At 54.3% G+C, this 26246-nt stretch overlaps 10 protein-coding genes across 10 annotated transcripts; 5 read left to right on the forward strand and 5 right to left on the reverse strand.

The window, feature by feature from the left end:
- The first annotated feature begins 78 nt into the window (after nt 1-78).
- Nucleotides 79-1574, forward strand: DL89DRAFT_30979 (uncharacterized protein). The gene is made up of 2 exons (XM_040890953.1): nt 79-256; nt 460-1574. The coding sequence occupies exon 2, from the start codon at nt 566-568 to the stop codon at nt 1370-1372; it is 807 nt and encodes a 268-aa protein (XP_040742108.1). The 5' UTR covers nt 79-256; nt 460-565; the 3' UTR covers nt 1373-1574.
- A 201-nt stretch (nt 1575-1775) lies between these two features.
- DL89DRAFT_258865 (alpha/beta-hydrolase) lies at nt 1776-2852 on the reverse strand (the record flags this gene model as incomplete). Its single annotated transcript, XM_040885639.1, has 2 exons — nt 1776-2493; nt 2635-2852. 2 exons carry the CDS (start codon nt 2850-2852, stop codon nt 1776-1778), a joined length of 936 nt encoding a protein of 311 aa, XP_040742109.1.
- A 3244-nt stretch (nt 2853-6096) lies between these two features.
- DL89DRAFT_285060 (alpha/beta-hydrolase) lies at nt 6097-7339 on the reverse strand (the record flags this gene model as incomplete). The annotated part of the gene is made up of 3 exons (XM_040889806.1): nt 7316-7339; nt 6949-7235; nt 6097-6811 (listed from the first exon to the last, which is right to left on the reverse strand). Exons 1-3 carry the CDS (start codon nt 7319-7321, stop codon nt 6097-6099), a joined length of 1008 nt encoding a protein of 335 aa, XP_040742110.1. The 5' UTR covers nt 7322-7339.
- A 759-nt stretch (nt 7340-8098) lies between these two features.
- Nucleotides 8099-8701, reverse strand: DL89DRAFT_215945 (alpha/beta-hydrolase; the record flags this gene model as incomplete). The annotated part of the gene is made up of 1 exon (XM_040884301.1): nt 8099-8701. A coding segment is annotated over one exon (603 nt), but the record flags the coding sequence as incomplete, so codon positions are not given.
- A 1154-nt stretch (nt 8702-9855) lies between these two features.
- DL89DRAFT_268817 (P-loop containing nucleoside triphosphate hydrolase protein) lies at nt 9856-13634 on the reverse strand. Its single transcript, XM_040888050.1, has one exon. It carries the CDS (start codon nt 13590-13592, stop codon nt 9945-9947), a length of 3648 nt encoding a protein of 1215 aa, XP_040742112.1. The 5' UTR covers nt 13593-13634; the 3' UTR covers nt 9856-9944.
- A 449-nt stretch (nt 13635-14083) lies between these two features.
- On the forward strand, nt 14084-16801 carry DL89DRAFT_294197 (uncharacterized protein; the record flags this gene model as incomplete). The annotated part of the gene is made up of 5 exons (XM_040890486.1): nt 14084-14144; nt 14222-14329; nt 14407-14450; nt 14703-14797; nt 15373-16801. 5 exons carry the CDS (start codon nt 14084-14086, stop codon nt 16799-16801), a joined length of 1737 nt encoding a protein of 578 aa, XP_040742113.1.
- A 531-nt stretch (nt 16802-17332) lies between these two features.
- On the forward strand, nt 17333-18106 carry DL89DRAFT_294198 (alpha/beta-hydrolase; the record flags this gene model as incomplete). The annotated part of the gene is made up of 1 exon (XM_040890487.1): nt 17333-18106. The coding sequence occupies one exon, from the start codon at nt 17333-17335 to the stop codon at nt 18104-18106; it is 774 nt and encodes a 257-aa protein (XP_040742114.1).
- A 1457-nt stretch (nt 18107-19563) lies between these two features.
- Nucleotides 19564-20280, forward strand: DL89DRAFT_205861 (alpha/beta-hydrolase; the record flags this gene model as incomplete). The annotated part of the gene is made up of 1 exon (XM_040884078.1): nt 19564-20280. A coding segment is annotated over one exon (717 nt), but the record flags the coding sequence as incomplete, so codon positions are not given.
- A 167-nt stretch (nt 20281-20447) lies between these two features.
- On the reverse strand, nt 20448-21187 carry DL89DRAFT_285067 (uncharacterized protein; the record flags this gene model as incomplete). The annotated part of the gene is made up of 1 exon (XM_040889807.1): nt 20448-21187. One exon carries the CDS (start codon nt 21185-21187, stop codon nt 20720-20722), a length of 468 nt encoding a protein of 155 aa, XP_040742116.1. The 3' UTR covers nt 20448-20719.
- Nucleotides 21188-22936: 1749 nt separating this feature from the next.
- DL89DRAFT_258874 (uncharacterized protein) lies at nt 22937-25219 on the forward strand (the record flags this gene model as incomplete). Its single annotated transcript, XM_040885640.1, has 1 exon — nt 22937-25219. One exon carries the CDS (start codon nt 22937-22939, stop codon nt 25217-25219), a length of 2283 nt encoding a protein of 760 aa, XP_040742117.1.
- Between the last annotated feature and the right edge of the window lie 1027 nt (nt 25220-26246).

The raw sequence follows: 26246 nt of genomic DNA on the forward strand, positions 1-26246 counted from the left end.
AGCCTCTCTTGTCGTGCGGGCACTCTTGTCGAGTGCCCTTTTGTCCAGACGGCTGTGTCGTCATTGTGCACATTTCAGGCTCAGAAAAAAGCGTTGTCTAGTTATTGATTGTTATATATGCTTGCCATGGCCCTGCCTGAAGAAACAGGCAGATATGCAGCCATCGACTCTGCCCACACCCTACTCTATCAAGACGTTTTCCACTAGCTGCACTAGCTTCAAGGTGCCAAGCAGCAGCCGACCAACATCCCATTGCGTATGTACCATGCTTTATGTGGCCTCTCCTATCCCACCAACCGGCCACACGCACATCGACAAGGGCATATCTGCTACTGCTTGGCAGGAACTGCACATGCATGCCTGATTTGCACCTGTCCCTTTTTGCTTGTCCATAAATTTTACTAACCAGCACGTATTGTCAACCTCCCTTGGTTTCATCCTGCACCATATCTATTGTAGAATAATTGAGTCTGTGCTGTACGGCCACTTCATCCGCTGGGACGATAAAGACCGGGTTGTTATTACTGACTTCAGGGCGCTACTCACAGAGCTGCAGAGCCGGGGTATGGCTGCATCGCAGGTCGATTCACTGCAGAAGAACTTCAACGACTACAAGTTCAAGCGAATCACTGACCAGCGCCGCCTCCGTCACATCAACGAAAAGCGGACGGTGATATTTGAGCACGAGTTTTTCAAGCCTGGCCGCCCGGACCTGCTTGAGCGCATCGTCCGCAAGTCAGCAGAGCTGAAGGCCAAGCGGATGCGTCTGGCTGAGCGTGAGTCGCAGCAGCAGTCGCAGATCGCCAGCAACTACGGCCACCACCAGTCGCTGCCGCCGCCACTGCCCCATAGGAATCGGGTGCGCTCGGAGGACTCTAAGTCTGTCAGTCGGAAATCAAGGGCTGTCTCTGGTAGAGCTGCCGGCGGCCGCACTATGCGGTCGGTAACCGGGGAGCGACCAGCTCCGTATTCTCGTAGCGTCCCAGTGGACTATGGTCTCTCCATGCCGGCTCAGGCGCCGGCCCAGCACCCACACCACCTCCCAGCCCAACAGATGATGCCTACTGGTTTGGCGCATATTGCGATGCACACATCAGCTGGCTCGTCGTCGGACCTCTCAACCCATTTTGGGGCTCACGAATTCAGCTTTGGCTCCCGTAGCGACTTCTCTGCAGGCCACCATAGCGCACCGGCCATAGGCAGCGAAACCATGCATCACACAGCGTTCTACGTGGGCCACGGCACACCAGCATTCTCATTCCCTGGCCATATCGGCTATGCAGCGCCTGTTCAACTTTCGAACACGCAGTCCTCCGCTGGCGGCTCTCCGCTTCAGCAGCTCGACAGTCAAGCCAACGGCTTTGGCTACTAACTCCAACATGTCAACATAGCGCCATAGTCATTCCTCCTTTAGTTCGTGCCTAGCTTTGCTCACCCTTCCCCCTTCCATCGTTCTCTTTCACTTTGTCTCCCCCATGTATCTGTCAATATTACTCTGTATCTGGAGCCTTGGAAAGTGAGCCTGTGTAGAAAAAGTAAAGGTGATGGAATAAAAATGTAAAATCAAGGGAAAAAGCTGCTGGGCACTGTTGGTGCTGCTCCTCAAAACTGCGGCGTACCCAAGTGGTTCTGCGTGAGGTGGCCGCCAGAGAGTTCCTTGTCAGCGTTCACGTTGATATCGCCGTGTGTGTCTATGGTGTTGTTTCGGGTATCGTTACCGCTGGGCGCACAACAGAGCGGAAATATACCGTAGGTAAAAGCACCTTTCTATGCTGTTACACCATGCCAGGGTAACTAGAGTGGTCGACCAGGTTGAGGCTGAGTGGCGGCAGGGTGTCTGAACACTGGCCACTCGTAGGCCCATTACAAACCGTAACGCCACTGTCTCTAATCCAAGCCTCTGTGCCAAAGTGCACATAATCTGACAAACCGATTGGAAGGTGTGGAGCCAAATCACCTCGGTTCACGGCACGATAAGCGGGAATCCCAAGCCTGCTGATTGCATTAGCAAACTCAGAGTTGCCTAGCTTTGGAATTCCATACGTGTATAAGCGTAGTCTGCTCACTAGTTGTGGATGCTGGATGCTGAGATCCAGTGCGCACAATGATGCGCGGGCCCCGCCTAATGAATGCCCAGTAGCGAGTATTGCATAGTCAGGATACCGCTCCGCGAGGCTAGCAACATAGGGAATGATCCGAGGTTCGAGTGACGCGTACCCTTCATGAACACCTGCCATTACCTGAGACCCAGGGATGCTTGCAGGCCATGGAACCAGGTCAATATTGAGTGAATCTCTCCAATCGCTCAGCTCCTTAGAACCACGGAACGAGATGACGATAAGCTTCTCTTTTGGATTGTGAGCGATATACCCGGTGCTGCCGTTAATGGCGTTCTCCCAGTAGACATCGACGATAGTTCCTTGGAATTCTGGCTTCTGGCATGTCTGGCAGCTCCATGGCTTTCCGGTCAGTTCATAGGTCGCTTCAGCGTATCTACATATAGTTTATAAACAGTGGACAGGGAGTCAGAGCTATACTGTTGTTGTTTGGCAGAGACATGCAATGCAAGAACATATATTCCAAGACTCTGCTCGCCACAATCTTCAGATACCAATCGTTGTAAAATACACATACCCAGCATAGTGCGTCAGTGTTCTTTCCAATGCTGCGTTCGCCCGGGGCCTACCGCTTCCTTGAGGATTAGGCGTTTCCGAGTCCAATTCCGAATTGTTGCCTCCAACCCCAAGCGCACCTGACAGCACCGATAAAAGAGAAGTAAGTGGGTTATCGCGCTTTGCTATTGACACATCAATATGAGGGTGGGACCCAGGTCGTGCCAGACACAATGCCATCAGTGCATGGAAGAAAAGCCCAAACAACAGCGTGGTTAGAGTATGCTACAAGAGGAAGTGGATTCAATATGTAGCTCTTACATCACTACTGCACACAAAACAGCAACTGGCCCTATCTGTTAGCTTACCATTAGTATGTTTATCAGCAGGCAGAGGATTGACGTGGTGGTAAGGTGAAAGAGCTTGCAAAACAGTGTGGAGGAGCAATCAGGACCACACCGTCTGCTTATTTATTCATTGGAAAGGAACCTTCAAACGAGCAGTCTGCCTACCAAAGATGCACGCCTCCAAACCAATGTTTACAGTTGCAGACCAGGCAGCCTTACATTATTTGACTATTTTTATCATGGCAACAAAGGGCTTTAGGATACAATGCTGCTCACCCAGCGAAAAAAGTACTATTACTAGAATTGCTCTGCTCGCGATGCGAGCTCGGCTGCTAGTCAGCATGGGTTGACGTGTCGATAAGGGCATCACGGCGAACCGATCATTGGAAGGTGTCAGATGGTTGTTGGTGCAATGTCGACCATGGACATCTCCCATCTTGATGGCCTGCTCAGTGCAGGCGCTTCAGCGCTGGCTCGCTGCTGCTGGCAGCAGAACCGCCTGCTGCTGCACGCCTCTTGTGCGGGTTCTTTGTTTCAGGGGTGGTGCCAGAAGCATCGGCAACAATGACCGTAAAGCGACGGAACCGTTCAGGAATACTGCCTGAATCACAGAGTGACTGGAAAATGAGCCTGAAGTTTAGAGCTGCTGCGAGATCGCGGTTCAAGAGCCGAGACGAATAGGCTCGCCTGTATTGTGCCATGGCCTGCTTACATGACTCGCTTGTACAGCGGAGAAGGCCATGGCACTTCACAGTTGGGTTCTTCGATCTCTGGTAGGGCCGCGGGTTGGGAACATGCCGGAATGTCTGCAGCGACTTTTCGCAGCAGAACGGGCACATCAACGATGTCCGGAATTCGTCGATCAGATAGACTTCAAAGCTATGGTGCTTGAACTTGTCGCGCCATCCCTTGCCACGAATCGGCGCATGGTGTCGGGCCATCGGCGCACTCCAATTGCCCATGATCAGCACTGGATCTGGACCGAACTTGCTCCGGAGTTTTGCGGCAAGCCTGTGGTCTGCACGGGCCTGGTTCATGAATGAATCAAGGCGCAGCTTGCGGTGAAGCGGGTACACCTTGGGACTGGTACTGGCACCTGGATGGGCCTTCCAGCGCCTCTGGTGCTGCTTGTCTGACTCAGTGGGCTGCTGCTCTGGTAACCTTCGCGCTGTCATCGTGCTGGCATAAAACGGTGCTAGGACACACCGCACAGATGCACGGGCAGCAACGTAGGCACGGAATTTTGCTGGGCTAAGGGTCCGGCAGCAGTGCTTGGAAAGCTCTGCCTCTGCTCTGCGGACAGCATCTTCTGGGACTTGATCCTTTGTATCCCAACGAATCCTGTCATAGTGGCGCAGCTTGAGCTTCTTATTGCGCTGTTGCCGTGTGTAGCGGTAGAGCATTTTTTCACACTCTTTCCCATTGCTGCTATTTTCGTGCATCAAGTATAATAAATCACCCCTACCTGGATTGATGAATACACAGCGGCCTTTCAGATTCTGCAGCTCTGGCTGTGGGATTTGGTGGATATAGTGACAGTCAGCTATAGTATTGCCTCCCACAGCACCACCTCCTGCAACATCGCCTGTAGCATCGCCTCCCACAGCATCGCCTCCCACAGAATTGCCTCCCGCAGCATCGCCTCCCGCAGCATCGCCTCCTGCACCATCAGCATCTACTGCACCATCAGCCTTGAATATCTTGTCTTGTAGCAAAATGGATATCGTTACACCATCTGTTGTTGCCATTCCGTGGAATTTTCTATCACCATGCGCCTTAAATGGCTTTGATGTTAGATCTGCGACCCGGCCCCACACATCCCACACAGATTGTGTGATCCCTTGGACCGGTTCCTGTGCACAGACTGAGGGTGCTGGTGCATATGCATTGTTAAGTGCTGCAACAGTGTCTGCTGCTGCTGCCGATGCAGCAGCAAGTGAATCAGCCGCTACTGCTGCAGTTGCTGCAGTGGCCTCTGTTGCATCCGATGGCATCTTCGCTGCTTCGCGTGCAGCCTTCTTGGCCAATTTTTCGCCCTTTTCTGCTGCTTTCCTTGCCTCTGTTGCTGCCCTCTTTGCCTCGCTGATCTTGGTAACCTGCTCGCGTGTTTTCGAAATAAACACCTGCTTGATTATTTGCTTGTCTAAGCGCACATGGCCTGGGATCCAGGATGTCCGCAGAGGCAAGCATTGGGGAGGAGACTTGCCAAGCTGCTCATTCTCAATAAGCTGGCATAGGCGAATATATGCACGCAGATGCTGAAGTGGATTTACCTTGGCATCATAGTACCGGCTGTCTTTGGCGAATCTGTACTTGGCATCATAGGCATTAAGGACTGGTGCCAGCTTGTTGTAGATTGCAAGCATCGGTGGGGTGAGCACACTGAGATCAGGGTGCCTAGAGGCAACTGCCTGGCAGAGCTTCTGTGCAGGTGTATAAATATTGCATGACCGCTAGAAGAGCTATATGGCCTTATTCAATAGATGCTCATAAATAAACATCCTAAGAGTGTTGCGCAGCCGGTGATGACCACCATGATGACGCCATGGAAGTTATCAGGCCGACCGACAATGAGAGCAGCTCTTGCGCCGAACCAATGGAGATATCTAGTGGAAACCTGTGACCACTACAATAACAACTTGTCACCCTGGTTTCACCGATGAGGTCAGATGCCGCACAAGATCAAAGGGAGTTTACAGAGCAAGTCACTCAAGCCCGTGTTGAAGCTTAAGAGTTATATTTTTTTACAAATTAAATAATTTCTAGCAGATGGTCGGACACTTTTTGGACTATAAAATCTTATATATAGGTAAAGATATCGCACACAATCTGCATGGGCTCCCAAGACAGTACTAGAAAACTTGTTATCCTTGAGAGCGGGCCACCTCGAAATGAGCGTTTGAACTTATTGAGGAACACCACTGTGCTACCCATTGAAACCGATGCTGGCCAGGATGTGGCTATTGCGTCAAACAGGAATATGTACATGTAGATGCCTTGACTGAGAATTTCCTGTCTTTCAGTAACTAGTACCAATGCTACAGCTTTTGCACTCTGCACTGTCTACGCCAGAGATAGTGTGTGAACGGAAGTGCTACTCAATGCTACTAAACTATATCATTTGTACATGAAATAAACTACATCCCTGGGTAGCTCGAATGATCATATATACTCAATTCAAATATTGATAATGTGTCTGAACACTGGCCACGGCGGTCCAGATAACATAGTGTGACGTTCCCATCCTGAAACCACACTTCTGTGCCAAAGTGTACGTATTCTGGGTTGTCTGGAGGTAAATGTGCCGCAATGTCACCTCGGTTCACGGCACGATAGGCTGGAATCTCAAGCCTGTTGATTGCATTAGCAAACTCAGAGTTGCCTAGCTTTGGAATTCCATACGTGTATAAGCGTAGTCTGCTCACTAGTTGTGGATGCTGGATGCTGAGATCCAGTGCGCACAATGATGCACGGGACCCACCTAATGAATGCCCAGTAGCGAGTATTGCATAGTCAGGATACCGCTCCGCGAGGCTAGCAACATAAGGAATGATCCGAGGTTCGAGTGACGCGTATCCTTCATGAACACCTGCCATTACCTGAGACCCAGGGATGCTTGCAGGCCATGGAACCAGGTCAATATTGAGTGAATCTCTCCAATCGCTCAGCTCCTTAGAACCACGGAACGAGATGACGATAAGCTTCTCTTTTGGATTGTGAGCGATATACCCGGTGCTGCCGTTAATGGCGTTCTCCCAGTAGACATCGACGATAGTTCCTTGGAATTCTGGCTTCTGGCATGTCTGGCAGCTCCATGACTTTCCGGTCAACTCGTAAGGCCCTTCAGCATACCTATAAAAGGCGGCTGGCAAGTGGTTAAGCGACCAAATGACATTCAATCTTGCTCATACAAGAGCCTGTTCCGAATATACTGTGCTCCTGGTCTACTATCTGTCCCTCAATTCGATGTGACAAATAGACATGCTTACCCTGCGTAATGTACTATTGTAGCTTCGATATCAAGGTTGTTCCGGATTGGTCTACCTTTGCCCGTATCCGGCATCGTCACTTGTGGTCTGGTGTTGATATCGACGCCGCTGCTGACCAATTTGCCTCCAAAACCAAGAACAATCACCAATATCGAAATGAGAGAATCGATAATGTTGGAGCGCTTGGCAATGGCTGTGTATGTGTGTGAATGTGGAGTGGGTAATGCAAGACTTGGTGCAACCATAGGCATAATCACTAGTCCGAGTATATATGCAGTTCGGGGTTGCTACAAGCATGGCTTTTGTATTAATAGCTGAAACACCAATTGTGCTAAGAATTTCGTGTATACTCAGGGTGCCGACCTACAATCATTTCTGTGTCAAAAGGAAAGGGGTGAGCCGAGTTATAAGGTGAAAAGTAATGTTATATGCAGAAAAGCGCGCTCGAGCCTCCATGGAATGCTATCCGCTTTTATATTCGTCTGAGGAATCCTCCAATCCACAGCCTTTTTTCAAAGATGCGTGCTTCTAAGCCAATGTGTACCACTGCAGACGAGAAAACTGAAACCCGCAAACGCTTTGTTTTATTGAGGCAACAAAGTGCTGAGGGATATACTATTGTCCAGGTCACAGAAAGGTGCCGTACTGCACAAGACCTGTGGCCCAGAATTTCGAAAATACAGCCTCCCGACAAGAATAAGCTAGCCGATGTGGCACCCAACGAGCAAGGTGTACTTTTCTTGTGCATCGACAATTGTATAGGGACGCCGACGAAAATAAATGGCCGGTGGACAACTTTGCCATTGTGACATGGCTGCGGCTAAGTGGTGCATCCCTGATCGGCAACGGACCACAAACCTATTTGCAGTAGCGGTACATGCAGCTTCGTTTGCACGGCAATAGTCGTGTCAGCTGCGTGTATGATCATGGGTGTGGCTGTCAATGTGCGGTCACCCCTCTGGCGCATTGAAATCGGGCCGTAAACCATATGACCTTCACCATCAGCCTAGCACACTATTGAACGTGGGTCGGCTGCAAATATAGTCATAGCTCAATGTGGTGTGCAAGGGCAGTGTATATGTAATAAAGGCTAGGCAAGCAGTAAAAAGTGGTATCAAAAATATGACAGCTAGTGCAGTGGCTCAAAGTAAAGTCCTGGATACTCGTTATGCTGGTTCCAGGACCACTTGCTCAGCGGCACACTATCGGAGCATGTGCTACTATCTCCATCCCTTCCGCAAAAGTTCACCTTGCCGCTCAGATCATACCAGACCTGCTGTGCCTCATGGTAATAGTTCATGGCGATGGTGGGCACATGTGGTACCGGGTCTCCTCGGTTGACGACACGGAAAATAGGGAACTTTTGCTGCGACAGCCACTTTGCATGGACAATGTTGCCGACACGCGGCTGACCGAACGTAATCAGCTTCATGCGCGGGATCCATGCTGGCTTGGTGATTGCAAAGTCTGTAGCTGCCACGGCTGCCTCCCCGCCACCAAGAGAGTGGCCGGAAACGATGAGTGTGTAGTCTGGATACGTTGCCAGAAGTTTCTCCAAGGTATCTTTGACCTGGCGGTGATTAGCCCGGTAGGCGGTGAGGAATCCAGTGTGCATGAGCGAGCCCGGCACAGGGATTGGGGAGGGGACCTGGATGAACGTAAAGTCCTCAAGCCAGTCTTCCAGGGTGTAGCTGCCGCGATAGACAACAAAAATCTCCTTGGAGTTTGGATTATGCGCAATAAAGCCGGTGCTCGCAGGCGTGCGAACACTCCAGTGCAGGTCAACGACTGTGCCCTCTGTGCATGCCTGCTCGCAGTTCAGATGGCATGTCCACGATGTGCTGTTGACTTTGTAGGCAGCTCCAGCATAGGTTGCGTAGCGAGAGAGATCGTAATCAGACATGGTGCCGGTTTGCGAGTTGTTGGATACGTAGTCAGCGGCAAAGGGAGGCGGGTTGTCGATGGTGAAGTTGCCAAGCACGTTGACAATGCCGGCGATTTTCGAGCCAATGGAGCGTGCTTGCAGGGATGATGCTGGCGCCGGAAGGGCGTTGGAGCTGATAGCAAGCGCCGATAAAAGTAGTGCGGTCTTGAACATCCTGGTAGAAGTGAAGATAGCGGTGTGAGGATGAACTTTCTCAGAGACGCTGGTTCCGTGGTGGTACATTTATATCCAGTGAATCTGTCCCCGTCCCTTCCAGGGTTCGGACAGCCCACTAATGGCCCAGGCTCGCCTTGGTCGCTGATGAAAGTGAGGGCTCAGACAGGAGAAGGTGACATGTACGATAGTGGCCGAAATGGCTGCGATTTGCATAAGGCATCGCCATCCAACGACTACCTTTTTCAAGTGCACGTCATCCTCTTTGTGGCGAGAGCATTGCTGTGCACAGCTCCCCAATGAGCACGCAAGCGGATTCCCCCATTCTGTGAGCACCCGCTCGCCAGCAATCCTGTGGTATTAGCGGAAGGTAGCACAGAAGTCCAATGTGCACATCCTCCAGGTTTGACAGGAGATAGAAGCGCTATTGATTTGGCAGCTCCTCAGCTGCGCGGCGCATGTGAAATCTGGTCGCAACGCTGAGACGGGCCTAGCGCGCTTGACACCTTCCGCAAGCGACGGCTCATTTGCGAAGCAACGGCCGCGAGATCGTCGAGTGTGCGGAGCTGCAGGACTGTTTGGCCGTTTTTGGCGGAGACCAATGCCGATTGCGCATGAAGCAAAATGCATGTCTTGACCGTCCGATGTCGTTCGCTCTCTGCATAACGGGCCGCTGCACTAACAGCTGGGTGCTCGTTTTTTGAATTCGCGTTCAACGTCGATGCCTTCACGAGAAATCTCTAGCTATGGGCATGCCCCAATCGGCGTTCCATCGAGACAGTGCACAGTCGAACTTTCAGATGCTGGGTGCAGATCGAATGACATGTATTCATATATGGAAGCATTCAAAACCATCCATGTGAACTCTACAGTGTATTGTAACCGATATCCGAGATTCTTACTTCTTGAGCGTACGCTGCTTCTCAGCATGCTCAATGATCTTGCGCTCAACAAACAGACCCTTGCGCTTGCGCACCTTGTCCATGTACTTTTTGGCCAAGTTCTCTCTCTCGGCCTTCTCGCCCAGGTCCTCCAGCTCCTCTTCTGTGGTTGGCACCCAGAACGGATCAATGTCCAAGGGCTCGAACCCACGGAAGATTAGAAGCGGGATGGCCGCGCCCGATGTACGCTTGCGGATCTCATCGGCGAACCCAAACGATTCGACGATGGGGATGGCTGCCTTGATTGTGAAGTAGGGCGTGCCCTCCCGCATCTCCTCGGACAGGATGCGGCCACGGCGGCGCGCAATGACGCCGTACACTTTCCCGAGGACCTCGGAGGTTGCCTGGATATCGCAGGTATACATAGCAAGGTTGAGACGCGGCGACCAGCTGAGGAAGCCAGATTTGATAGCATCCTTGACCAACGAGATGATTTGGCCCGAGAGGCTGCTGCTGCTGCTGGAGGACTTGGCGTCGATATCAGTGTTTGTGGAGAACTCCTTGATGGTGACGGCGGCACCAACCATGGGCTCAAAGCACAGGGGGCCAGAGCGGGTAGCGAGCTGGAATCCGGTGTTAATCGACTCTTCAAAGTCGCGGATGGTGTAAGTTGACTGCTGCGGTGCACCCTCTCGCGATGCACCTTCCTCGTCGTCATCATCGTCACTGCTGTCTTCGCCACCCGAGAGCATAGGCGTACCGGTCATGGACGAGTTTGCGGTTGCGCGCTTGATCTGCGGGTTGAACCAGCTGGCAGCAGCCTGGCTCGACTGATCCAGAACGGACCTATCGTAGATCAGCATGTTAGGGCCGGTTTTCTTGGACCCAAACGATCGGATCCCGCTGCTAGTGATATGGTCCACCCGCTGCGGTTCCCAGCCCTTGCTCTTCTGGAAGCACGAGCGCAGACGGGCTTGCAGCCACGGACCGAGCTCCGAGGCCCTGGACGGTTTGGGCAGAGGGGTCTCACCACCCTCGTCATCGCTGGCGTTTTCTGCTCCAGCAGCCAGCGCAGCTTCTGCCTCCTCGAGCTCCTGGGCTAGCACATCGGCGGCGGCAGTCAGGCGCTTGTTGCGCTGGGAAGACGAGGAGAGGCTGACAACACGCTGGATGTCGGACTCGTGGCGCATAAGGAACCGGACAACCTTGGGCGGCAGAGGTTCGACCTGCAGCTTGATGGTGATCAGACCATTAGAGGTGGTCAGCGACACCTGTCCGCGCGGCACACCCTCAGCAGGCTTGCCATATTCGTCATCGTCGTCGGTGGTATTCGAGGTGTTTGAGATAATGGCGAGCGACTGACCGCTGGCACCCATTTCCCCCAGCACGACACCGGGCTGGGCCGGCTGTCTAACAATACCTTCCTTGAACGGGACAATTGGCTCAGATACGTGGATCTCGCACTGTGCAAACCGCTCACGCAAGTCCTTCAAGCATCGCTCCAGATGCAGTTCACCTGCCGTCACCAGAACGCGCTCGCCGGTGGCCTGCAGAATGACCTGGACACAAGGGTCGGCCAGGTTGAGCAGCTCTAGGCCGTGTGCCAGCTTGCCCATGTCCTGGGGGTTGACCGGCTCAAGGGCGACACGCACAATGGGATGGGTCTCGGTGTGCATGGCAGCCAGGTTCGGACATAGTTTGGGGTCGCTGGCCAGGGTGCCGCTCTTCAGGATGGCCCCAGCAAGACCGCGGATACCAAAGACGTTGCCAGCAGGCACCTCGGGAAGGGAAACGAATTCGCGGCCCATCATCATGTACAGGGCACGCACAGTGATTTGCTTGACGTGGTTCTGGGCATTAGCCTTTTTGGCATCGTATTTGGGCTGCATCGCCCAGACAGTGTCGCCGACGCGCAGGGTGCCGCTGTAGATGCGACCAAACCCGACCAGCACTTCCTCTTCCTTAGCATCCGGGTCAGCGTTCTCCTCGTCGTCGTCGTCGTCGTCGTCGTCGTTGTCTTCGTTTGCAGCAGCATCGCTGGAGATTTCAAGCCTGTCCTTCACCGCCTCGGTGAGCGAATCAATCGACACTGCCTGCGGCTGACTATCGACAATCGGTGTCTCAGCACCACTGGCTGGAGTCATTGCACCCGACAGCGCAGACAGCGGCGTACCAGTGGACGCACGGTTCAAGGCGAGCTCGCGGCGAATTGCATCTCTGCCCCTAGCACGCATCTCATCGGCCGACATCGTCATGCGATCGCGCTGCGATGTGCCGACATTGAACTCTGGCAACGTCATGCGTGGCACTGAGACAATCTTCCCAATGTAGGCAACGAGTGGCAGTGGCTCATCCTTGGATCCTGCTGCACACTCATACAAGGCGCGCTCCACAGGGTTCTTGGGCTTCGCCTCCTGCTCGCTGCTTGACGAGGACCTCGCGGACTTGGCCTCACCGTGCAGCAGTGGCGGCAGACGGACGGGCTGGGCACTGGCCGGGGACGGCAGCTGCTCGACAATGGCCACCATGCAGGCCTGGGCCAGCGGCAGCCAGCCCTGCATAATGGCTGTCAGAAGCACGCGGCGGTCCTTGCTGCGGCGGTCGCGCGGGAGCACCTTGACGTCCAGTGCGCCAATGACCTTGTCGATCTTCTCCTGGTTCGGCTCCATCACAGCACTCTCGTAGACCTGCCAAATTGGCGTCAGACATAGCTGCACAAACAGCGGCGTAGCTGCTGCTGCCTTTCCTGGGCCGTATAGCTTCGAGAACTGCTTGTGCGTGAGCACGCGTCGCCGGTTCTTTGGGTCAATGAAGAAATCGCCCCACATGAGCGGCTGGAGTTTGGCTGCCGACGGAATACCGAGCTTGGTGGCGAAGATCTGGGCAAAATGGTTGACGCGGAACGCCCATCCGTCGATGGCCGAGCCGAACAGCACGTTGCCTTGCTCGGGCGAAAAGTAGATGTGTGAGTCGTCCTTTTCTTCCAGATACCAATCGATCATAGGCGCGTCGTCGCCGTGCGTCTCGCGCCACTTCTCCTTGGCCTCCTCCAGCTTGCGCGAGTCCTCGGCCAGCCGGTCACCTTCCCAGAAACCAGCCAGCACAGCATTGACCTGCTCAATCAGCTGCTGCATGTGCACGTATGCCTCGGCTGGGGTCATCTGCCACTCGACGATCAGCCGGTCGATCTTGTTCAGGAACAGGACTGGATGCACGTTCTCTACCCATGCCTGCCGCAGGACGCTGACAGTCTGTGTGCACACACCTTCCACCACATCAACCAGCACCAGCGCACCGTCCGAGAGCCGTGCTGCTGATGCAACCTCGGACGCGAAATCGACATGCCCCGGCGAGTCAATCAAGTTGATCAGATATTCCTCCGACTCCATCTCCTCAGCAGCCTCCTCCGAGGGCTTTCGCAGCAGCTTGTAGTAGAGGCTGATGCCACTGCTCTCCATCGTGATGCCGCGCTCCTGCTCATCCTCGCGGCTGTCCAGGTATCTGATTTTTCCTGCCATTTTGTTGGATATGATGCCGTTGGTGGCCAGCAGTGCATCGCTGAGCGTCGTTTTGCCATGATCCACATGCGCTAGAACGCACACATTCCGAATGTTTTGCACGTTCTTCTGCAGCTGGGCCAGCTTTACGGGCGGAACTACTGGCATTGTATCAAAAGTTGTAAGAGAGTAATATGCTGATTAGAAGTCGCTTGAATGGTGAGAGAGAGGCAAGGCCGGCGGAGGTTATAAGCAGTGGAATTTATGGGCCGCAGTTCATGGCGTGCTGCGGCATCACCAACAAAAAAACTGCGGCTCGGCTCGGCTGCAAACCAGCTCAGCGAGTTCTGAGTCTAGGCGCTGCTGGCTCTGCAGTGCATTCTAAACCCCTCACTCCTCAGGCCATCTTTTGCTGCCGATGTGCGAGCCAAGGACGACTACATAGGTTGGTCGCACCTGCAAATCATACCAGACCCCCCGCGTGCCGCAGGAGCAAGCGTGCATTCGCATCTTTGCATCACCTCACCGTCTACACCCTGCCTATAAAAGACCCTCGGGAGCTCCAACTGCTTCTGAGAAAGGCTTCCCTTTCCCTTTCCCCGCTCTTCTATTTTCTACAGCTATTTTTCTCTTTGCAAATACAACCCGACCTGTACACTATGCCATTTGAGACCGCCCAGGACGATAGGACCGCTGCCCTCATTGACGCATGCTTGAGGGGTAAGATAGAGCAGTATATGTTGTGAAGGAGTGCACTTGTTCAAACGATTCGCATGCTAAGCTAACCATATGTATAGCGCGTGAGCGGTCGTACAGCCCGTATTCAAAGTTCCGGGTCGGTGCTGCGCTAAGGACTACCTCAGGTGAGGTTTTCACCGGCTGCAACATCGAGAACGCTGCGTTCAGTAAGTACCATTCAAATTCATTCCGAGGCTCCCTGGTGCCGGCCGCGCACTACTCTAACTCCCATTTGCGTCTGTAGCGCCGACCGTGTGTGCTGAGCGCGTGGCCATGTCAACGGCAGTGGTAAGTCTTGAGAGACCAACGACCTTCTTTTGCTTGTTTATGCATGACGCTGCAGATCTCAATTAATTTGTTTGCAAGCCAATGTATAGGCTGCTGGGTTCAGGGCGTTTGACACAATTGCAATTTCCTCGTAAGTACACACGTGCACGCGCATGCTGTCCAACAGCCAGTTCCGTACGGTACTAATGGTCTCGGTATGACTGTAGTGATGTTGTCGACACGCCGATTGTGCCCTGTGGGGTGTGCCGCCAGTTCCTCCGTGAGTTCTGCAATGATCTTGAGATGCTGCTGGTGCGGCCCGACGGTACGTTCGTCCGGTCAAGCCTGTCGAAGCTGTTGCCCGAATCGTTTGGTCCAGATTGGCTCTAGCACCACAGCGTACTTATTTGACTCGCTGGGTTGTGCCGCCTGCACTGCTCGTGGTGAATAGCTCGCTCTAATTAAGCTATCTGCTCCTTGGTCAGCTCCATTAGCGTCTGAGTGCTCGACAGATGATATCTTACAAAGGAACCGTATTACGATATCTTAATTAAAATGCTGTATTCCAATAAATGTTGCAAGAGAGGCAGCGGCAGGCATGCTCCACTATTGTGTATGTTACATAGAGATCGGTGCTGGCTTTTATTTCCAGAGACAAGCACTAGTAGCTATTGAGAGCATGCCAAGCAATCGCATACGAGTGTTGGCCCATAATCGGCCCCAACCAAGGCACTCGGCGTTGTCCTCTGCTCCGCTTCACGAAATCAGCTGCGATAGTTGTCTGCTACACTTTGTCTACTAGTCCACACACATCGAGATAATGGTTGAAACGCGTTGCAGGCGCCGCCCGAAGGCCAAGGTCAGGTAAGCTATCTTTCGCTGGGCTGAATTGCTATGGCCACTTGCGTCCCAACTCAACAATTCTAATTGCAGTCTCCTGTAGCAATGAATACTATGTTGGGTATGTCGAGGACGATGAGTCGGTTGACGCGATCATGAAAAAGTTTGAGGAGCTCGAGCGAATTGAACGAGAGTTTTCGGCAAAGAAGAAGGCTGTTGCTGAGGCTTCCGGTAGCAGCTCCATACCTGGCACACCCGGCCCCTCCACTGAGGCTGGTGCGGCACAGACACCCGACGAATCCACAGAAACTACAGAAGCGCATACAGAGACAGCAGCACACCAAGGCATAGCAGCAAACCAGGAGGGCCATGATTCTGAGGAGGACGGGGGAATGACTGCGGAGCAGCTCGAGGAGATTTTCAAGCGCACCAGCGCCTTCACTGTGCGCGGTGCCATGCTTGATGATTTCGATTTGGAAGTAATGGACGACCTGGAGCTGTGGGAGGCCGAGGCTGGCGGGGTTCCGGCCGAGTGGGAGGAAGAGGAAGACTATGTTGCGCTCAACATTGACGATGACGAGCTTGACAACGAATTCGGCGTTGTGCCGAGGCGCCGTCGGTACCAGAGACGCGAGCACAGAGCACCCGGCTCCAAGCTGAGCAAGAGCGACCAGATCATCCAGCGGTACAAATACATGCAGGTGCGGATCCAGGACCGCCACGGGCACACGTTTTTTGTCAGTCGCAAGGTCAACGCTGTTGATCCGAGCATGCCAACATATGTGCGGATTCCACCCAACCCGATCCCCCGCTCATGGGTGAAGCATGTGCGCACGATCAATGACAGTGAGGAGTCAACGCCAAAGCATGTTATCTCAGGCATCATTATCCCAAAAACAGAGCCAAAGTGGTCCCGGTTCATCCACACGTCAACCACCCTGGACTATGACTTTTCGAAATTCAGCCAGACATTCCAGTGCGTCTACATGGATCCACCGCTACTGCTCCCCGACGAGCCCTCGAAGCCTGGGTACTTTGACGTCTCCAAGCTGAAGGCCATTCCAGTTGGCAAGCTACTGGTCCCGGGCGCCTTCCTGTTTACATGGTGCGAAAAGGAGCTGTTGCCGGACATGTGCGAGATGGCCGAACACGAGTGGGGCCTCAAATACGTGGAAAACTTTTGCTGGGTCCGGCAGAACACAAACAACCAAATTGCCGCGCTGCCGTCGGACTACTTCCGTCGGTCCAAAGTCACGCTGCTGATCTTCCGCAGGGAAGGCGACCTGGAAATGCGCCATCAGCGGAGTCCTGACAGCCTGTTTGACTTTGTCAAGCCCAGACGACCAGGAGATCTGAATGATCGGAAGCCGGAGTTTGCATACCAGGTCATCCAGACACTGCTGCCAAAGTCACTGTGCTCAGAGGAATTGCCAGTCCCAGACCGGCTTTTGCAGCTGTGGATGCCCGAGGACTGCCATCGGACCAACTGGACCACGATTGTGCAGGATCCAATTCTGGATGGGGCCGCATAGGCAGTGCTGGTTTTAAATTATTGCATATATGGATGCCATGTCAGCCGCACATGCTTGTGGTGTGCAGTTGGTGGATTGACTGCTTAGATGCTTTGCATGGACCGCAGGCCATCTGGTCCCATTGTCGGCAGGTGGTTTCCGCGTGGCTTCTACTATCGAAAATATGCAATGTGCAGTGTTTGAGGGAGGGGCAGTAGAAGCCACGCCTTGAACAAGCAACGCTTTTGTTTTCGCTATCCCAGCTTGCCAAGCAGCCATCATTCTCCCTGGTTTGCTTTAATGGACCATGTCTCTTCCTGGTTTGCTTTAACTTCCGTCTTGGCTACACATTCTTCTCACTGCTTACTTCGACCGTTAATGAAGGCACTTTCCAATCTTTTGTGTGTACTGCAGCTGCTTTGCTCAGCCGATGCTCGTCCAGCCAATGTTGATAAACGGAATGTGCTGGCAGACCTTGCCACGATCGTCGGCGGAACAGGTGTTGGGCTCGTGCAGACACTCGCCGGCGCAAACTCAGCCCGCTCAATGGCTATGTCTGAAGCACCCGTCGACACTGCCGTATTGGGGCTTTTTGCAGCATATTCTGGTGCAGCGTACACGGTTTCCGATAAATGGGACTGCAAGTACGCCTGCGAATACCCGGGAACCGAACAAACAGTAGTAGAATACAGTTGGAATGTGGGGAGTCCGCCAAGCGCTGGCTACATTGCAAGAAATCCTGACAAAGGCGTCCTCGTTGTGTCGTTCCAAGGAACCCACAGTCCTGAGCAGTGGGTTCAGAACCTGCAGACATCACAGGAAGAGTGGCCAAAAAGCGTTGAGGGCTCCCAGGTGCACAGTGGGTTCCTAAGTGGATACAGCGCAGCACGCACAGGCATGCTCAATGCTGTTTTGCGGCTGGCGGATGCGTACCCAAGCTACTCGGTCGCCCTGGTTGGGCACTCACTGGGTGGTGCTCGGGCTGCCCTCGCATTGCTTGACCTCGCTACTACGGCACCCCAGCTTGTGCCGCGGCTGAGCATGTACACGTATGGTGCGCCCCGGGTAGGCAACGGTGCTTTTGCAAAGGCTATCGAGGGCCTGTCTGTCCCTGTGTATCGCGTTGTCTATGAGGATGATGTTGTGCCGCATCTGCCGCCATCGTACTTTGGCTACGTCCATCATAACATCGAGGACTGGATCCATGACGGCCGGCACCAGTTCTGCCTTTCGACCGAGCAGTCTGACACATGCAGCAATGGCGGCGGCAGCCTCACAGTAAACATCAACGCACACTATGGCTATCCTGGATTGAAGTACAGCTAGCAAATCATGTCTTCTAGAAGGATGGTGCTGATGCAAATGTAGTACATGCATGCAAATGGAGAGGGATGTCAGTTACAATGTTGAATGATCTTCTGATGCGGATAAAAATACCAAAACTCCGCAATGGCCCATCCCTTGTGCGAGAGCATATCCAACAGGCTATACCCAAATGTGTATTGAAGTGGGGTTGCAAGCATGGTGGTTCGGACTATGCCAAGCCAATCGACACTGCGCTGGCTGGACCCGGGTCACAGATCATTTGCACCGCTGCATCAACGCGGCGCATCCCCTAGAGGCGATCGGCTAAGGGGGAGGCGACTTTAGTCCTGAAGAAGAATTGGCCGGGGTTTCAGGGTAGTACAGAGTGCTAGCGTTGTTGACTCCATGCGCTCATGTGAAAATGCGCATATTGAGGACAGCTCAAGAGCCGCAGATCCCGATCGAATGGACATCCAGAACGAAAATGGCCAGCAAAATGGGGACATGGCATGTTGCCCCTTTCATGAAGCACGCCGTTTTTAATGCTCGCTTCAAAAAGATAGTGTAATCAAGGTGGCACTTCACATGCTGGAGCCGTCTGTGACCAGCTAGGCTGCGGACATTGCAGCCTGTGTCAGGGGGTAGTAACACCGCTTCGCGAAGATCATATGGATGAACTTTGCGTCTGCTTTCACTCCACTCTTGAAAGCGCAATTTAGGAAAGCAGCAGCGGTTGTTTGGCAGCAGGTTCCTGGATGTCTTTAAGAATGAAAAAATAGTCGATCTGTGCTCCCGTAGTACGACTACCCTTGCTTGTATTCGCGGAAGACGCACAAAGGACGTCACGCAATGCGTCTGCTCTGGTGGAAATCTGCTGTAGACATGCCCGTGATTGTTTTGGCCGGAGGACGATGCGAGGAACTCGGAATTTCCTTGCCGAGAGTAGTCAAGGAACGATACATATATAATACTGGGCATTGCGGCATGGTCGAGGGCTGGTAATCATCCAGTACAGATTCAACACTCCCCTGATATTCAGCAGTAGCAAATATTATCATCATTACAGCGCTGCTCTTCAAGATATCAAGCACATTTCTTGTCTAATTAGCCGGCCATATTTCGGTCAAGAACCTCTCCACAAACTTCTGTATTCCAGGAACCCCTCCCCGCCAAGCACACTACTAGACTCATCAATGGCGATCAAGGCTCTTCTTCTTGCCGCCTCCCTGGCCGCTACTTTTGTCTCGGGCACGCCAATTGGCACGCAGCTTTTTGGCCGTGACGACGCATCTCCCTACGCGCTCTTTGACTCGAGCAAGGCCGACGCAGTCCTGAGCGCTGTCCAGCACGAGCTCGCCAGCCACAATGAGTCAGCTCCCGCATACACATCGCCATACAACTCGGCTGGATACCAGGTCAGCACAACGACCAGCGATAACCTTGTCAAGTATGCAAGATACGCTGGTGCTGCGTACAAGGTTAGCGGAAAGCGCTGGACGTGCCTTGTCAACTGCTGGTCGCCCGACACGCTGGGAACCGAGGTCGACTACCACTGGGATGTCACTCTGCCGGCCAGCTACGGGTACGTGGCTCACCGGAGCCAGAGCAAAGAGATCATCGTCAGTTTCCGCGGCAGCACGATCCTGATGGACTGGATCCAGGACTTTAGCTTCCTGCCTGTGTCCTGGCCCAAGAGCATCGAGGGCTCCAAGGTCCACAACGGATTCCTGTTCGGATACACGGCCGCAGCCGACGGCATCAAGAAGACCCTCAAGGAGCTTACTGCCAAGTACCCGGACTACAAGATTGTTGTTACTGGGCATTCCCTTGGTGGAGCCATTGCTGCTGTGGCCACGGCCGACCTGCTTATTTCGTTCCCCGAGTGGAAGAGCAAGATGGAGCTGTATACGTACGGCGAGCCGCGTGTCGGCAACCCTGCCTTTGCGCACTGGCTGTCGTCGCAGAACATTCCGATCTTCCGTGTCGTCAACCGTGGAGATATGGTCCCGCAGGTCCCCACCCGGTGGATGAACTTTGAGCACCATACCCAGGAGGTGTGGTACTCGGGTCGGAGCAAGGATGCGCAGTTCTGTGGTGGCGAGTCGCTGGAGAACGATCAGTGCCAGAACAGCCTGCTGCCGATCCAGCTGAGCATCATCAACCACCTGCAGTACCCTGGCCTGAGCCCCTCGCTGCTGTACTGGGCCATCGGCCAGATCGACTCTATCATCTAAGAGCCCTCTTTCTACACTTTCTACCCCTTCAAGACTATTCCGACTATTACACATACTCTAAAAATGATCGGCAAATGCCGGATGTGTTTGATCGGCAGCGAGGCCCAGAACCGGCATCAGCACATCCCATTTTCTCATATCAGGGGGATAGAGGCATTCCTGTTGTTGAAGCTACAAACAAAAGGCAGCATATGTGTATTGAGAATTTACAAGTGGGCTTGGTGGTATATGGAACATGGGAGGAATGTGAAGGCAGAGAGAGCCAAAGTGGCGGGGTTAATGTACCGCCGATTGCATGTGACATTGGTGGGGCGGGGGGATTGAGGGAGGGATAATGTTCCAGCAGGGGAGCTTGCGCATTTCTTGTCCTCCTCCCCTGCTTTGGCATGTCAGCAGGCAATCAAACAGCAGGGTGCAGATTGCCACTGCTTGGCTGCTGCTGCGCAGAGGATCCATTCCCTGGGGGCGTGGACTCGTCGGACTGGTGGGCTAAAACCTCATACATGAGCAAATTCAGTGCCAACTCGTTCTGCAGCTGCTCCTCAACGACCACATCACCAGGGGTCATCTGCACATCATTCGTGCTGTCATACGCGGGTGATTGCTCGTCGGACAGCGGGGCCAGCCACGACTCACCGGCTGGGTATGATGGCGGCGGGGGCTCGTAGAGCGGCGGCGGGGTGCTGGGGACACTGGGCGATATGGATATTGGGTAAGCCAGTATGTCTATTAGGTCGAGCAGCGACGAGGAGAGAAAGGGCTCCAGTCGGAGGTGCAGAAACACATTGTGCGTGGTGTCAACTGGCGAGCTCGATTGTCCGGTGTGTGCCGAGTTTACGCGGCGAAGTAGCTGCTTCTCGCTCGTCATTATAAAAAAAAAAGCCCAGGTGTGGGGGAGTGTGGAGGATTACTGGTGCAGCCGGCGAACTTGGTTGGGGGAGAGGAAATACAGAAAAAAGTAACAGGGAAGGCACTATGTAGATAGCAATGCACTAGGATACAGAAAGGAGACAAAGAAGGTCGAATATGCGGACACGGAAGAAGGTGCAAGTGACCGGGCGAGGAAAAAAGGCGCAGGAAGAGGGGGAGCAGGCAGCTGAGGAGGTCCCGCATGATGCGCCGCGGCCGGCATGAAAAATGCAATAGAAAATCGAGCGATTTAGGGACAGGCAGAAGCCTTGTATGCAGCAGGCGAGTAGAACCATGCGCTGCGATCTGCATGGTTTGACCCTCACGTAGCAGCGACCGCAATTGCCACTACCAGGCGGCGCGCCCATGTTTGCTGGGACCCAAGGTGCTATTACTGCGCAATGCCATCCATGCATGTTCTACTGGCAGCGGATTGCCTGCCTGCAGAAGTCTATAACCCATGGCGAGTAACATGCATGTCTTTCCAGCATGCCCTTGCACTAATAAAACGATCCGCCTACTCCCCCAACCCAATCGGCGGAAACAGAACCCGGCGCCTCTGAGAAAGAGAAAAAAACAAGCTTCATAGTGACAATAGAGGACGCAATTCCCGACAGAGGCACAATTTAGAGAAAGATGGATAAAGAGAGGAGGCGGGCGGCGCGGACAATATGCAGTGGTTCATCGAGAAGGCAGTGTGGAAGCCGGCGACAGGGACGGCGGCCCATTATCCAGCGCTGGCAATTCCCAGATGCTGCACTTTGCGGCAAGCGGCCGGAGCAATATCTGACAGGAACACACAGGTAGATTAAGCGAAATGCGCAGTAGCAGTCATGAGGGCGCCACAGAAGGGCACCTGCTGGGATGTACATATACAGAAGGAGCAGTAGACCCGGCGTGCCAGCTATAGTGAGGTTCAAAACAGAGGGCATAGCCAGACTGAGTGCATAGCGCCTTACTCGGAAAAGCGAAACAGGAGCGGGCACTCAAAAGCACGCATACACAGTCGATCTTGTTACACGGACCAGCGACTCTAAAAATAACGCAGCAGCACCCAGAACGACAGCTCATTTTTAGCCTCGGCGACGGGGAAGCGAGAAGCGGTTTCCTAAAGAAGGGCGGCTCTTTTGTATGCCCAGCTACACGCCGGACGCCCTTTTGATTGTATGCGTGCCAGATTCCGGGACACATGGGACAGGTGTTTACCTATCGCTTTCGTCGCCCCGTCGCTTCAATATGAAAAGCGCTTGCATTTAGAATCTGGAAAGAGAAAGAAATGCGTCGCTTTTTCAGATAATTGGCGACGTGACCCCCCCGTTTTTTTTTTTTTTTCGCCTCGCGCTTGTTCTTGGGTGCCAACAATGGTAAAAGGTGGGGAGGGACGGGAAAGCAAGCACGCAGAAAAAGACTTCCTCGTCGGGTCCACAGCGACAAGCGCAGAGTTGCAGCTCGAGGGCGGTTGAATACCGCCTGACGCAGCGGTTAGAGGCGTCTGCTTCAGCTCTTCAGCAGTGGCCGGCCTTCTTGCTTCCGCAGATCCCCTCACTTTTGTTTTTATTTAACCCGGCCGCGGCAACCTTCAGCTCCTGGAGTTCACCTCTTGATACCAGCTATTGGCTTTTTAATCTCCCGCCGTTTTGGATACAGGTCCCCCAAAAAGAGGTTCCACAGTTTTTTTTTTCCATTATCTTTTAAGAATCGGCCCGTCATGTATGACTACGTACGGCGGCAGCAGGAGGCGCATTCACAGCTCTTCTCCTCAAAGACATTCCGGTGGGTCGACAGCGGGCTGCATGAGGCAAGCTGGGTCAAGGTCTACAACCGCCGCACATCCGGCGAGCCGCTAGCCAACGCGCTGGCGGCATCGCAGCACATATCGACGGCCATGACGGGTCGACAGCTGCAGCACCCAGCAAGCACCCAGCAGCCACAGCGCAAGCTGTTCTCGCTGGGCGGCACCCGGCGACACAGCAACAGGGGCAGCGTACTCGCCGCACCCTCGTCACCGCCAGGGCGGCCGAGCCGGAGCACGATCGGTTCGCCCGACGTGGTCCGGGAGGCCAAGCGGCGGCGGCGCGGCTACACGCAGTCGACAATGGGGTCGCAGCAGGGCCTGGCGGCAGAACAGCCCCTGGAGGCTGCAGCGTCGATCCCGCGGCAACGCGCACCGACGGGCTCCCAAAACAGCATGCTGGGGCCTGGCATTTTCATCGATGGCAGCAGCTCGCTGCACCACAGCATGTACTCTTTGTCTTCCGCTTCCACTGCCAACCATCCGCAACGCCGCACCATCTGCTACCACGCCCGCTCGTTTCTCCTCAGAGTTCGCAGGATGAGAGCCAACCGCCGCCAGCCGCCCTCGTTCACTGTCCTCGGCAGCCGCGCCATCACTTCGGTCTCCCGGGCCAACGACGACGAGGCCCTGGGCAAAATCATCCAGCGGGAACACGCACGCCGCCGCCTCACCCCGCGGGATCCGCTCAGCATCCGCCACCGCACGCTGGTGCCTGGACGCCCCAGCGCCAGCACCCTGGCAAAGTCGCCGCTCTCCAGAGCCATGAGTATCACCGACGGCGAGCCCTCCGAGGATGAGGGAGAGCGCCCACCGCCCGCCAACGCCCAGCGCAAATCACTAGCCACATCAGATATATCGGACTCGTCGGAGGAGGACGTGATAATGTGTCTGGTGTGCGAGCGACACGAAGGCGCCGACTGGACCGTGCATTGCGCTGCCACCCACACGCTGTGCTTCAGCTGCGTGCAATCGCACGTCAAGCACGCTCTGCAGGCAGCTGCCACTGCGGTCACATGTCCAGTCAGCCAATGCACTGCTGCTATCTCACAGCCCTCCCTGCGCAAGTGCTTGCCCCCGCAGAGATTCGACCAGCTGCTAGCTGCCCAGCACAGACCGCCGCCACAGACCACTCAGACCGCCAGCACCACCGCGAAGGAATCAGTCAGCTCGATCATCAGGCGGTCGTTGTCCCGCAGCCGCAAGCGCGCCAACAGCACATCGCAGCAGCCACCACAGTCGAGCCGGCCAAACAGCCTGGACGGCGCCGAGCAATTCGATGTGCCGATCATCAGAGTAGAGACCCGCGCCAGCCAGGATTCAAGTGCGATTGCCACCCCAGCGCCCTCCACCGCCCGCCTATCGACGCTTCACGAAGAGGACTCTGCTGCCTCGCGGCACTCGTTGGCAGACAGCACCGCCGGTATTGACGAACTGCAGCAAAGCCTCGGGCACCTGTCGCTGGCCACAAAGAATGACGACCAGGCGGCCGATCCGCCACAGCCGCCACAGCCGCTGGTGAGCGAATTCACTAGCATCGAGCCTGTCGAGGGCACCAGCCTCAGCGACCTGACCCTGAGCCCCGACCCCGACTCGCGCCTGCGCAGAGTCCCCAAGGCACAGCACAATATGCGTGCCGAAAACACGCCCCCGCAGCCCCCACAGTCGCCAACCAGCGCCCTGTTTGACTACGCCGACATGGAGCTCGACTCCTACATGCGGCCGTCAGATTCTGCTGCCGAATCCAATCCCCCACCCGCTGCCCCACGACCCCTCAGCTTCATCCCTGCCAACCCCGCCGTGCCGCCGCCGGTTCCGCCTAGCCTGCCCTTCGAGTTCCGCGCATCGGCCACCTGGATCACCCCCGAGCAGCGCTACTCGGGCTTTGCCGAGAACCTGATGCTTAATGCCGCCCTGTTCGACACCATCCGCCGTGAATCCAACCCCAGCAGCGACTCGGAGGGCGAATCCGCAACAAACCGCCCGTCCAAATACCCCTCCCAGCCGCCCAGCGGCGAGCTGCCGCCAAGCAAGGACGACGAGGGCGTGTATATCCCCACCTGGCGCAGCAAGGAGCACCGCAGGCACTCTCCGATGCCGCTGTGGGCCGACTCCGATTACGGCTCGGACGCTGCCATTCTGAGTGAGGCCGCCGAGCTCAACTTTGACTTGTACGAGTCGCTGCATTCATTGCGCTGATAACCCATTCCATTAACGATTGCATTTCTCCCTTACGTCTGCCACACTAGTTCCCTCCCCTCTGCTTCTTGTTCATCTACTGCCCTGCTCCATGTTGTTCTGTTTTTGTTTTGTTTGTTTCATAAACCGTCCCCTAATGGAAAATAGCTAGTAGCTGCTGGCCATGGTCTGGAAAAGCCGTTGGGCGTGCCAGCTAGACCCAACGCCCATGTTGATCCTCGGAACACTCAGCCGCTCTCGGGATCAACAATCTGCCTCAAATGGCCCGAGTTCTACTGGCAAGACAGGACATTTGGCGCTATTGGCAGTGAAGCGGCAGCGCACCTCGATGCCACCACAGCAGGTCGGCCACATGCATATTTGGGCACATGCTGGCAACAGCCTCTTCTCTTTGCTCCTCAAGTCATACTTGTGTGTCTTACTCCATGCACCACGCTCTCCATTCCAACTATACACGCCTGTGAACAGTCCTTCAGCCCTGTGCTGCTTGTTTTTATCCATCTACACGTTCACAACGCAGTCGAGCAAGAGTGTGTCCTTCATCCGCTGATGCCGTGTCTCCAGGCAGAGGCATACATGAATATCCATTCTCCACTCTGATAATCTAGCTCCCGAGATGAGTGTGGTAGTCTCGTTGAATACGCTGTCCCTTGATCTTGAACCTATAGAAGACAACTAAAAACGAAATGCTAATACCCGCTGGTTCTTGATGCGAGGGAAGGCTTATTAAAGTGGATAGCCATCGAGCTAAATAGAGTGTGGCGATGTGCGGTGAGGTGTTTTTGAGGATACATCTGTCTTACTCTGTTATCTTCAAACTGAGTCTGCAAAGTATATATTCCCATTGCCTCCTTCGCTCAGCAGGCAGCTGTACTATTAAGCATCTCCATCTTTATTCCAGTGGTGGCAGGCTTCACGGGGCAGCTATTCTGAACAACAATCGCATCTGTAGGTGGTGTGGTTCTTCAGGCTAGGCTAGGGCAATCATGCCTGTCTCTAGCTATAGCTCGGCTCTCAATAGTTAGAG

Source organism: Linderina pennispora, assembly GCF_002104995.1.
Source record: "Linderina pennispora strain ATCC 12442 chromosome Unknown DL89scaffold_10, whole genome shotgun sequence".
NCBI lineage: Eukaryota > Fungi > Kickxellomycota > Kickxellomycetes > Kickxellales > Kickxellaceae > Linderina > Linderina pennispora.